We start from the raw sequence: 11,682 nt of genomic DNA on the forward strand, positions 1-11,682 counted from the left end.
GATAGTATCGATCTCGTCTTTTGCGCCAGCACCCGGCACGGCCAGCCATGATTTGATAAAGTAACGTCAGGGCGACTTGTTGTCAGATGCGTTTATGGGCGGCAAGGCGAAGCGGCTCTCTGTGTTAGGTAATCGTGGAATTTCCATTTTGGGTGTGGAGAATTGCCTCTGGAGCTGGATCCAACTTCAACCCGCCCACGACAACTGCAGCCTACATCCAAGCTCCAATGCGCCCGCGCCCGCATCCCCATCCGCCTAGATGAGCTGGGCTTGGAGAGCCGGCACGGCGTGGACGCGGCGATGTCTGGCTCCGAGTCTGGCGCGCTGCGAGGAGCGCCTCTTTCGCCGCGCCTACGCCGCCGCGTCGACGAAGCCGTCGCCCAAGGAGCTCGAGGCGCGCATCGCCGCCATCCCGATCCAGCGGTACCGCAACTTCTGCATCGTCGCGCACATCGACCACGGCAAGAGCACGCTCAGCGACCGCCTGCTCGAGCACACGGGCACCATCTCGGCGAGCGACACCAACAAGCAGATCCTCGATAAGCTCGACGTCGAGCGCGAGCGCGGCATCACGGTCAAGGCGCAGACGTGCACCATGATCTACAATTACAAGGGCGATGACTACTTGCTGCACCTCGTCGACACGCCCGGCCACGTCGACTTTCGCGCCGAGGTGACGCGCTCGTACGCCAGCTGCGGCGGCGCCCTGCTGCTCATCGACGCGAGCCAGGGCATCCAGGCGCAGACCGTCTCCAATTTCCACCTCGCCTTCGCCCAAGACCTGGCCCTGGTGCCCGTCATCAACAAGATCGACATGCCGTCGGCCGACGTGCCGTCTGTGCACGACCAGATGGAGACCAGCTTCGAGCTGGACCCCAAGGACGCCGTGCTTGTGAGCGCAAAGACAGGCAAGGGTGTGCCACAGGTGTTGCCCGCTGTGGTGGAAAGGATCCCGCACCCGCTGGGAGACGAGAACGCGCCGCTCAAGTTCCTGCTGGTCGACTCGTGGTACGACAACTTCAAGGGCGTCGTGCTGCTGGTGCGCGTCTTTGACGGCACAATCCGCGCCGGCGACAATGTCATTTCCATGGGCACGGGCATGAAGTACACGGTCGGCCAAGTGGGCATCCAGTACCCGGATGCGACGCCGCAGACGGTCATCCGCGCGGGCCAGGTCGGCTACGTCTATTTCAACCCGGGCATGAAGCGCATCCAGGACGCCAAGCTGGGCGACACCTTCACGACGGTCGGCAGCGAGGACAAGGTCGAGCCGTGTCCCGGCTTCGAGGAGCCCAAGCCCATGGTGTTTGTGGCAGCCTTTCCCACGGACCAGAGCGACTACCATCGATTAGCAGACAGTATCGGGCAGCTGGTGCTCAACGACCGAAGCGTGACGCTACAAAAGGACTTTTCCGAGGCGCTCGGCTCGGGCTGGCGTCTGGGATTCCTGGGGAGTCTGCACTGCTCTGTCTTCCAGGACCGGCTGCGTCAGGAGCACGGGCGGAGCATCATCATTACAGAGCCCACGGTGCCGACCAAGATTGTGTGGGCGGACGGCAAGGAGGAGGTGGTGCAGAATCCGGCGCTGTTCCCAGATTCCAGCGACCATCGGATCCGCAGCGCCGAGCTGTTTGAGCCGTGAGTTCTCCCTCTGGAAACGACGTCTAGTCGCTGACTCCTGTAGATTTGTCAAGGCAACCATTACTCTGCCGCAAGAGTATCTCGGCCGGGTGATTGAGCTGTGCGAGGCCAACCGCGGCGAGCAAAAGAGCCTCGAGTTCTTCCACGGCGACCAGGTCATCCTGGTGTACGATATACCCGCGGCACAGCTGGTCGAGGACCTCTTTGGCAAGCTCAAGGGCGCCACGTCAGTCGATCCCTTCTTTGCTCTTATACTAATGCTAACCTCGTCGCAGCAAGGGGTACGCTACGCTCGACTACGAGGACGCAGGTTGGCGGCAGAGCAAGCTCGTCAAGCTCCAGCTCCTCGTCAACAAGCAGCCCGTCGATGCCATCTGTCGCGTGGTGCACTCGTCGCAGGCCGATCGCATCGGGCGGCACTGGGTGACCAAGTTCAAAGAGCACGTCGACCGGCAAATGTTTGGTGCGTTTCCTGGCCCTTGTGCGGCACCCATTTGAGACAGGAGAGCGGCAGCTAATACCGTGAGCAGAGGTCGTGATCCAGGCCATCGTGGGCAACAAGATCATTGCACGCGAGACCATCAAGCCCTTCCGAAAGGACGTGCTGGCCAAGCTGCACGCCAGCGACATCACGCGGCGGCGCAAGCTGCTTGAGAAGCAAAAGGAGGGGCGCAAGCGGCTCCGGGCGGTGGGCAACGTGGTGATTGACCAATCTGCGTTCCAGAGCTTCCTCTCCAAGTAAATGAGATCGCGCGAGGCACATGAGCGCGGGCACAACCACATAGAAGGTGAGACGCTGTACCATATGGGAGCATTATACTGCATGGGTAAGCCGGTGTTTGGAAAGGGCAAAAAGTCTATGTTGTATGAGGGGAATGATACCCCGTGTAGTCTAGAGTCATGAACCGCACGCTAGAGTAGACATGAAGAGCCGTGGAAAGCGGGAAATGCCAAAGAGAATTCTCTCGTCTATGCCGCAACGCCGTTCTCACCATTCGGAAGACCCTCGCCGAGCGCCACCCTCTCCGGCAACGACCATCCCATCCCGCCGCTGACCATGCCCTCTTCCTGCCTCAGCAGCAACCTGTCGTCCTCTTCGCCTCGCGCCGCCTCCTCCTTCTGCTGCTCGCCGTCGCCCTCCGCCTGCCAGGACGACGACGGCGCCCCCGCGGCCACAAAGTCGAAGACGCGGAAGTCGGCGTTGAAGAACCACCAACGGGAGACGCCCGCGCGCAGGAAGCCCGAGTGGGATACGACGAAGACGAGGCGCTCGGGGCGGGCGTGCAGGGCCTCGAGGGCGCGCCGGCCGCGGGCGAGGATGCTGACGCGCGAGTAGCCGAAGAGCTGTGCGGGTGTTGGCTCTTTAGTCTGCGCGGTCGCTGCTGATGAAGGTGAAGGCGTAGACGACGTCGTCTTGTCAGGCCAGAGGGGCGAGACGTTGCTGAAGGAGACGTGTGGGAAGGAGGGGGCGATGGCGTCGAGGGCTGAGCCCGTGTCGCAGGGCTGGTCTGAGTTTTCTGCGGATGGGTCAGTGTGAGCGCGTGGTCCGTTTTGCGTTTGGATGGCCTGAAGTCGTGACATGACGGAGGAGAAGCGGGATCGGGATCAACGCCGTGCAACAGCGGCGCTCCCTCAACAGCCCAGCGTGCACACCCTGCCCAACCAGACTCTTCACGATGATCACCAGGAGTGATGAGTGAGGGTTTGAGACGTACCTTGCCAGTCCGCGCTGGCCTCGAACCGCACGCCCCGGTCCAGCAGCCAGTCGAGCGCCAGCGTCGCCGTCTGCAGCGTGCGACGCATGGGACTGACGATCACGGCGATGTCCTCTGCGCGCGGCGGCAGAGATCCGTCAGCGCCATACCGCTCAAGCAGCGAGGCTCGTAGGGCGGCGCACTGCTCGAGACCGAGGTCCGTCAGCGGGGGGTCGTGGATCGAGTGGTCCTGTGCTTTTCATGTCAGCTCTGCAAAGCTCTGCCCGGGGCCATGGAAGAGGGAGACGTATTGTCGACGTTGTGCAGGGCCTGGGCGTGCCGGATGAGGACTATCGTGGGAGCCATGCTTGAGCGGGCCGGTCGGCGGTGGAGGATGCGTGGCGGATGTTGAGTGTGCGGATGTGTGTAAGTGAGAATTGGCGGTTGAAGTGGATGAAGAGGATGACGCTGGGGGCTGCGAGGCCGGAGGAGTGACTGGAGAGGGCAGTGGTGGTTGAGTTTGGTGGGTGGGTTTATTAGCGCTGGCCAGTGAATCACGGCGGCAGCGCTGAATCAGGCAAGTTTGGATGGATGGATGGATGGAACGCGCCAGGCACTCACTCACTGGCGGGCACTCGCTCCTCAGTTATTATAGCGCAGGCCATCCTTTGTCGCGACCTCGCTCCAAGAACAGACGATGGCAATTCCATGTTGTCGACGCTATAAGACGCCATTCAATCCAGCTGAAATTGCTGTAATCTTTTGTTTCCCGTTTTTTCGTTCATGGCGTGTGCAAGTCCGCAACTTTGGTCCCGATGGATCGTTCAAGTCGCAACGGTGCTGTCGGCAAAGTTCGCCGTGACAGTGTTCAAGACTCTTCTCTTTACGCCTACAACGCGCTCGAGCTCTGCAAAACGTCTTGCGTATTCCTGCCTAAAGAACATGCCAGACCGGCTTCCTCGACTTCATTCAGGCGCTGGAGACAATACGTCCAGAGATAAAGGTCGGCTTCTCCGTGCTGAACCGCGGAACATCCCCGAGAATCTCTGCGGTGCCTGATCCTGCGTGTGCAGTCGTATAGCTCGCCTGGTCTTTCCAGGTCAAAAGAGCCATGACGCTGAATGGCGCCTCGCTTCCATCGCGCGCCGAGTCAAACTCGACAACCTCCCACTTCAGTAAGCCTGCAGGCTTCCAGTGTCGGTCCACCAGGGGCATGTGGTGGTCGATGTAGTACTTCATGTCGAACGTTGCGCCGTCTCGGCGCGGGTAAATAACCGACGATACATAAGACATGATGGTGGTCTGGGTAGGTAATGCACTCCTGAGCTGCTTTGGGGCGTTTCTCTCGATTGTATGTTGACTCTTAGAGGCGCTGCGTACTGTTTGCCGACTGTGTTGTGTGGCGGAAACTGGCATTGGTGCGGCGGGGGGCCAGGTCACCTTGATATGGGCTCCGCGCGGAGCCCAACGGCATCGGGGCCTGATAAGTTCTAACCGGGACATTTTCGATGCCGGCTTGCATGACGACCCCTCAGCAACACCACCGGGGCGGCAGGGGGAGTCGAGCCGCCCCTCTCCTGGAGGGTGCCCCCGCCGATCTCCCACTACTTGACGTTACTGTCTGCATCTTGATGTGCCGCGGAGCCTCGGTCCTGGTGCCCTGGCGACGGTAATGCTCCAGTCACTGGCCGGCATCTTAGTCGCCTACTAGGTATCATGGCCTAGGCCACATTCTTCGTCGCGACTTCGCTCTCACTCGCAAGCCGACACATCGCTGAAGCCAGATCCTCTGGAATCGTGCGGCTCCGGACCGGACCACTCCACGAACGGACGATGCGAGATACGAGCCACATTAGCGGCTGCCGCACCTAATTAGGGAAGGGTATATGTCGCGCAGCGAGTGTTGCCCTTATGAGTCTCAATCTGGGCCTGGTCCTTGCAGTTGTCGCGCCACCGGGTAAGTTATCCCTAGGCACAAGTAGAGCAGTGACTCGCAGCAGTTAGCTTGTACGTCAAGCGTGGTGCCGGTGCCGGAGTCTGAACCTACAGGCTCACTAGGCTGATTTCCTGTTGCAAATTTGACTCTATGGAGCGCAGATGAATCGCTTGTCAATGCGTTCGGGTTACGATGCTATGTCGGACGTGGACTGGACCAGGGCATCTTCATATGGGCGCAGCCGCAGCCTTTTTGCATCATTAGACGACATCGACTCGTGCGCCGAGTTTACACACCCGGGCTTGCTTTATGCACCTTTGCCTGCACTTTCATAGCTTTGCTTGGTGTTGTCGGGCCGCGTCGATTGCCTCACTTTACGATCATGGCCTGAGATAAGACGCAGCTTTCCCTGCTCGGCTGGGCATCTCACTGCACGCCACAGAACTTGCTCTCAGCGGGCCGTTGTCATGCGGCATTGAGGCAACGCTGTTTCCACACTCAATCAAGCCGCTGGCCTGCATGCGGCCGCCCGAGTACTGACGATTTCTCCAATTGTGTGTCGCAGAAGCTTGTCGTGACGAGTCCCAGTGTTGACATGGTATTCCAGGCCTGTTGGCAAGCTCGCTCTCCATTGCCACCCCGTGTGCTAGGTAGGCTGTGCATGCAGGGGGCGTTTTGGACTTCGTTGGATAACCAACTGCTCATCCATCACCAGCGGCACTGGGCATTTCATTGGCACAGGCTTATGGAGGATGCAGCAGGGCAACCAACAGCACCACGCGTTACGTGCCGTACATAATACAGAACCCCTTTCTCAAATACGTGTCCATGGGACTCTTCTCCCATTCTTCTCCAAAGCTGTATTACCGCTTCAAGCACACAAGCTCAAGCAGCGTCTTCCCGCCTGAGTCTTCGCAAGTTCGCAACCATGCATGTGATCGCTCCCAGCCAGGTCTTGCCCGACACCATGCATGTGGTCCCTCCCAGCCAGGTCTTGCCCGACCAGGAGAACTTGTCCAGTCTCCTCGGCAAGATTGTTTCCGTTTTCGAGGTTGAGTCGGTCCAGGATGGCCGAGATCTGCCAACTCACCCCCTACAGCGGGAAGCCAAGGATCTCGCCAGGGCCCGCAGCCCTTTCTGGCCGATGTCTGGCAATGACTTTCACGTGTCGCCTAGATTCTCCTGCTCACCGTCCTGGGAGGCTACGCTCCGTCTCGAGACTAATTCTTCCAGCACAGAACTTCCATTATGCCATGTGACTCAGCATCCTGGATCCGCAGATGAGGCAGTCCAGACAGTGGAGCAGGCTGTGCCGATGCTGCGAGCTTCCTGGCCCGACGCTACGGTCGGTCTGCTTCGACGTCGTCAGCTTGGCCCGGGCTTTCATGATTTGGAGTCTCCCACAGTCCAACTATTTGCGTGGCTAGCCTCCAAGAAGCTAAATCCCACATATGAGGGGTTCTACGTCGATGATCTCTTCCTGTCACAGGGGAGGCTACGAACACCACTGCGACCGAGAACGGTGAGCCGCGATCGCTTTCTAGGGCCTGTGTTGCAAGGGGCGAATTGTTGATCTGCCTCTGTTTCTTAGCGAGGAGTTCAGATTAGAGAGCTGCCAAGGGCCGATTGGAAGCCGCTTTCCGCATCCAAGTCTCCCTCTGATCAATCCCCGGACGCTCAAATATGGTAAGTAGTATTCCGAAAGCAAGATTCCGTGTGCCAGTCGCCAACTCTCCATCAATCTAGGTCGTTCACTGGACCGGATCCCTGGGTGGTATCACTGCCAGTGTTATGTGCCGTTCTTCTTTTGATGGTCAACCCTACAAAAAAGGTTGACAAAGACTCCGACTGCCCCGATCGGGAGCTCTCTTGGTGTCTAGACTCAATGCATGCTTTCTGTCGTCTGAAAGGCCCCGAAGAAGGCTCCCGCTGCATTTCTTGGTCTCTGGGCACTTCCCCCGACTGCTGGACATACCTTCACTTTGTCTTTTACTCCTTTGGCCACGACGACGACTCGGCGAGTCAAGGGGATTCGGACTTATGGACAGGCTCCGGCGTCAAGTGCGAGCGCCGTAGCATCTCTCTGCCCATCGGACGCAACGGGGAGACGGTGACATTTGGCGAAGATCGAACTTGGCTCGGCATGAGAACTGGCACGTCGTACGGCAACTGGATAGAGGCAAAGCACCCTGGGACTGTCGCATTCTCCATGTGCGACGAACGCCACTTCGTGCCCAGAGCATCGCACAGCGAATGGAACGAATGTGGCCTGAAACATCCTGACGGAGCGTCCGGTATTGCCCTGTTTCAAATGCTGCTCATGAGCGGGACAGATCTCTGGAGCTCGACTTGGCAGAATTGCCTTGACTATATTGACAGTCTCTACGAAGTCACGGTGAGGACATAGTTGCCAATGGCCCGCCTTCTTCTTATCGCCCGCGATCCTATTTGCTAACGAGCTACAGATTGGGGATCTAGTCAGCGGAGGCGAGAGACTTGAGACGCTTATGGCCGATCCCAGCGGTCAACTCGCAGAGCGGTACTTCAAGACGGCCAACCTCCTGAAGATCTTCCAGAAGCATGTTGACGCCATTCCTCATTCGCTGCGAGCCATGGAGAAAACGTGGCGGCGAACGTACCCAGGCTTGCACGCAGATCTCCTGACACGCTTCAGCGAGACAACGCAGGTGGAGCTACTCGACAACTGGCGCTTGGTCATTGCACACGCCGAAAATAAGCATGGGAAGCTCTCCGCGAGGATCGAGAAGATGGTCGCAGACTTGATGCGGCTTCGGGATAGCGTAAGTTGAGGACAAAATCTTCCCAGGTTGTGGTCGGCACTAATCGTCGCATACATGTAGCTCTTTCTATCGAGGTTGAGTAGGGACACGGGATAATGCCACTTCTTCTGAGGCGACCCTGATATCGCCACGGAATATGGAGGGACGGACCTTTCTTGCGAGAAACGTGCATTGCCTCGGGCGTAGACGTAGAGTTAGCGCCGCTACCCCTGGAGCCTTTGCCTGCATTTCACCGCAACCTTTCCTTCCATAATTTCCGAGATAGCGCTGGAATGATGAACGGGCATTACGCTTGAAGAAGGTACAGCTCTCAGAATGCATCTTAAGCGTTCATAAACATTAATGAACAACCATTTCCACACCCTAGCTGAACTCGTCCTTTACAATATGAGGTCGGGCAAGTCGAAATCAAGGAAATCTTCCCAGAACCAGTCAGCGTTAACCCTCTCGCTTTGTCGCCGGTTGCTGTGGTCTGCTGTTGGGATGGTAGAGGTTGTTTCGTCGTTCTCATCCCGATGTAAGCGCTGACTCAACGGATCTCGCTTCCACTGGGCTTGATCAATCGCCAGCCAGTCTTTGAGCTGCTTCATCATGAGCAAAGATCTCCCCAAGGTACTCCGTTCGTCTCGGGCAAGAAGCGCCTCGGAGATTGCCTCAAGGCTGCCCAGATAGCTCTGAAGTCGTGCTCTATCCAACTTGAGTTCGTTACCAAAGTCCTCCGGGGCTGTTCCTGCGGCTTTGTGCAGCTTAATCAACAAGATCACAGCGTATATGACCCGACCGCCGTAGATGTGCGGACAAAGAGAGGCCATGTCAAGGACGGGAAAACAGAGAAACGTATCCAGAAGTCCCTGCAGAGCCCCTGATACTCTGCCTAACATCTCGTGCTGAACTTGGCCTTCTGCCTTGCTCATGATTTGGAATGATTGCAAAGAGGTAGCAGAGAATGGGGCTTCAAACTCCGCGACGTTATTGTCTATGTGAAGCGCAATTTCGTGGACATATAGCAAGCCAGTGAACTTGCCAAATTTCAGAATTACTGCACAGACACTTAGTGAGTGCTCCAATGGTCCTTCGGCTGTAGAATGAATATACTCACAGTTTTGGTTGAGAGATGGACGGTCAGCACACCGGGCTTCGAACATGGATGCATACTCGCCAATAAATTGCACAGTCTGAGGATCTCGGAGTGATACTGACTCCACGTAATCACTCAAATGTAGCCGTAGATCTACGTCGCGGTAGTTGCGCTCCAACTCAACCAGATCGCAGAAAAAGGTGTCTGATGGGCATGCCTGCGCGAGCCGGAGATTACCGATCAGCCGATCAATGGTGGAGGTCCATGTCGCAATGCCAGGACTTCTTTTGATCAAGGAGAGGCTAAAGGAAAGTCAGTACTCCCACACGTGGATATAAACGGGCAGCCATACCTCGAAGACAACAGAAAGCAGCCCAGCCATGCGCGTTTTGCCTCTGCATCGAGCTGGACTTCAGACGTACTGCAGTCCGACTTGAGGCGGTGAGCCTTGTACAAGCCGAGGTCCACCGCCATAGACACCGCAGTCTGGATCAACTGCGTCAAGTTCATATGACTGTAGTTCCCGAAGGCGCGATACCACAGAGAAGTGATTTGCAGCGCTTGCACGAGTTCAACTGACTTTTCGCCCCGGATGAACGCGTGCTCGGCCAGAATTTGCATTATCTCGGCTGACAATACCCTCTGTAGATCAACGTTGCATCTTCTAGAGGCAACGACATTGCACATTGCGAATAAAAGGATCGGCTTTTGTTCTTGCAGGAATGCCACCGTAATATCTGAGGGCAGCACTACCATGGGACAGGTCGGAAGGTATGAAGAGATGTATACTTGCAACATGTCCCCGGTTGTATCGTCGTCTAGTAGAGAGCGAAGTCGGTCACAAATGACCTCTCTGGGGTGACCAAGGGACGTTTGGGAAACCGCCTGCTTTGTCACCTCATCGTCGTTTGCAGCCGGCAATGATAGTTGCTTGTGACGATTTCTGGTAGCCACGGGCGGTTCAACCCGCGTCGAGGGGTTTCTTGAGATCTCCTTCGGACCACCATCATCTCGTCGCAGATCGGTCCGCTGATCAGCGTTTGTCCGATAAGGTCGGCCACGTTTGTCCCTAGATGAAGTTTGTTGATCGGCTTGTGCGTGGCTGTTTGTATATGCACTACCCGTTGCGTTAGAATGCCGACGCCCTGGAGATGGACGGTATCGTACCGTTTTGCACCATGCCGTGGGCTGTCATAGTCCTCTTTGCTGTCTCGAGGACGCTCTTGTGCACGGTTGTGAGCTGTGGCACTGTGGTGGGACTCGCTCCCCGTCAATGCCAAGCGCGGGGCGATCGGTACAGGATTGGCACGTTGGGGTTCCCGGGCAAATTTGAACTTGTGAAAGGACATGCTGGAACTGCAATTGAGATGGTAAGTTTACGACAATGCAGCTCTTCTTTGACCAGACTCGCAGATGCCCGCCAGGCGATCATGGCCGTGAAAATGTTGATCCGTTCCAGAACTTCTGGGTCGTCTTGGACTCTTGGTAGCCAAACTGCCGGCACGGTTACGCGACGTCATTGCAACATTGAACGGACCGCCAGCCGCTGCGCTGTGGTATCCATCTGAAAACTTACGCACCCAGAGCCTTGAAAAGATGCTCCGACCCTGTCTCGTTCTCCGTTAAATGGTGGGGACCCCAATGGAGCCAAACTGTAAGCGGCAGTTCTTGAACGAATCATAACTGAGTCCGACCTAGTTCCACTAGCCTATTTGAGTAGTATTTTAACCAATGATACAACATCGACCGACATGACAGTCCCCTTGTGCTCGTTAAGATGCAGCGACAGCAACGGAGCAGAATTAATGTCCAACTTCATCTTCTCTACGATCTCTTTACATTTCTTTGAGGTGCCTTGATATCTTCATAGGGCTTACCTGAACAAACAGTATGGCAGTGACAACCCAAACCTCCATCGAGCCTGAGATGCAAAGCAATGGGAATGTTGATCCCTCGGGCATTGACGACAATCGAGCACCTCTGGAGAACTATGGCGAGAAGAGCATAGAATATCCCTCCGGATGGAAGCTGGTATTTATATTTGTGGCTCTTTGTTTGACCGTATTTCTGGTCGCTTTGGTATACTATCTTCGCGCCTCACATGATCGGCCATGAGGCTAACTTGCGACAGGATCAAACGATCATCGCCACCGCTATTCCAACCATCACGTCACAGTTTCATAGCATCGAAGACATTGGTTGGTACGGAAGTGCCTATCTTTTAACCACCTGCAGCTTTCAACTCTTTTTCGGCAAACTGTATACTCTTCTTTCCTTGAAATGGACCTTTGTTGGCGCCGTTGTCGTTTTCGAAGTCGGTTCAGCGATCTGTGGTGCCAGTCCCAACTCGATTGCTTTGATCGTCGGGCGAGCGATAGCAGGCATAGGTGGTGCAGGTGTCTTTTCTGGCGCACTCATCATAATAGCTAAATCGGTCCCGCTTGCGAAGCGGCCGGCATTCACAGGCATCCTTGGAGCGGTCTGGGGCGTTGCGAGTGTTGTAGGCCCACTTCTAGGAGGCGCATTCACCAG

At 56.5% G+C, this 11,682-nt stretch overlaps 3 protein-coding genes across 3 annotated transcripts; 2 read left to right on the forward strand and 1 right to left on the reverse strand.

Annotated features, from left to right (window-relative positions):
- Positions 1-259: 259 nt before the first annotated feature.
- On the forward strand, positions 260-2,383 carry PLICBS_003901 (translation factor guf1 mitochondrial; the record flags this gene model as incomplete). The annotated part of the gene is made up of 4 exons (XM_018327930.2): positions 260-1,638; positions 1,685-1,867; positions 1,917-2,104; positions 2,172-2,383. The coding sequence occupies 4 exons, from the start codon at positions 260-262 to the stop codon at positions 2,381-2,383; spliced, it is 1,962 nt and encodes a 653-aa protein (XP_018173448.2).
- Positions 2,384-2,610: 227 nt separating this feature from the next.
- PLICBS_003902 (uncharacterized protein) lies at positions 2,611-4,628 on the reverse strand (the record flags this gene model as incomplete). The annotated part of the gene is made up of 3 exons (XM_018327931.2): positions 2,611-3,158; positions 3,357-3,590; positions 4,325-4,628. The coding sequence occupies 3 exons, from the start codon at positions 4,626-4,628 to the stop codon at positions 2,611-2,613; spliced, it is 1,086 nt and encodes a 361-aa protein (XP_018173449.2).
- A 2,528-nt stretch (positions 4,629-7,156) lies between these two features.
- On the forward strand, positions 7,157-8,168 carry PLICBS_003903 (uncharacterized protein; the record flags this gene model as incomplete). The annotated part of the gene is made up of 3 exons (XM_018327934.2): positions 7,157-7,666; positions 7,737-8,072; positions 8,133-8,168. The coding sequence occupies 3 exons, from the start codon at positions 7,157-7,159 to the stop codon at positions 8,166-8,168; spliced, it is 882 nt and encodes a 293-aa protein (XP_018173452.2).
- Between the last annotated feature and the right edge of the window lie 3,514 nt (positions 8,169-11,682).

Source organism: Purpureocillium lilacinum (genome assembly GCF_023168085.1).
Source record: "Purpureocillium lilacinum CBS 284.36 DNA, scaffold_3, whole genome shotgun sequence".
In the NCBI taxonomy this organism is placed as follows: Eukaryota; Fungi; Ascomycota; class Sordariomycetes; order Hypocreales; family Ophiocordycipitaceae; genus Purpureocillium; species Purpureocillium lilacinum.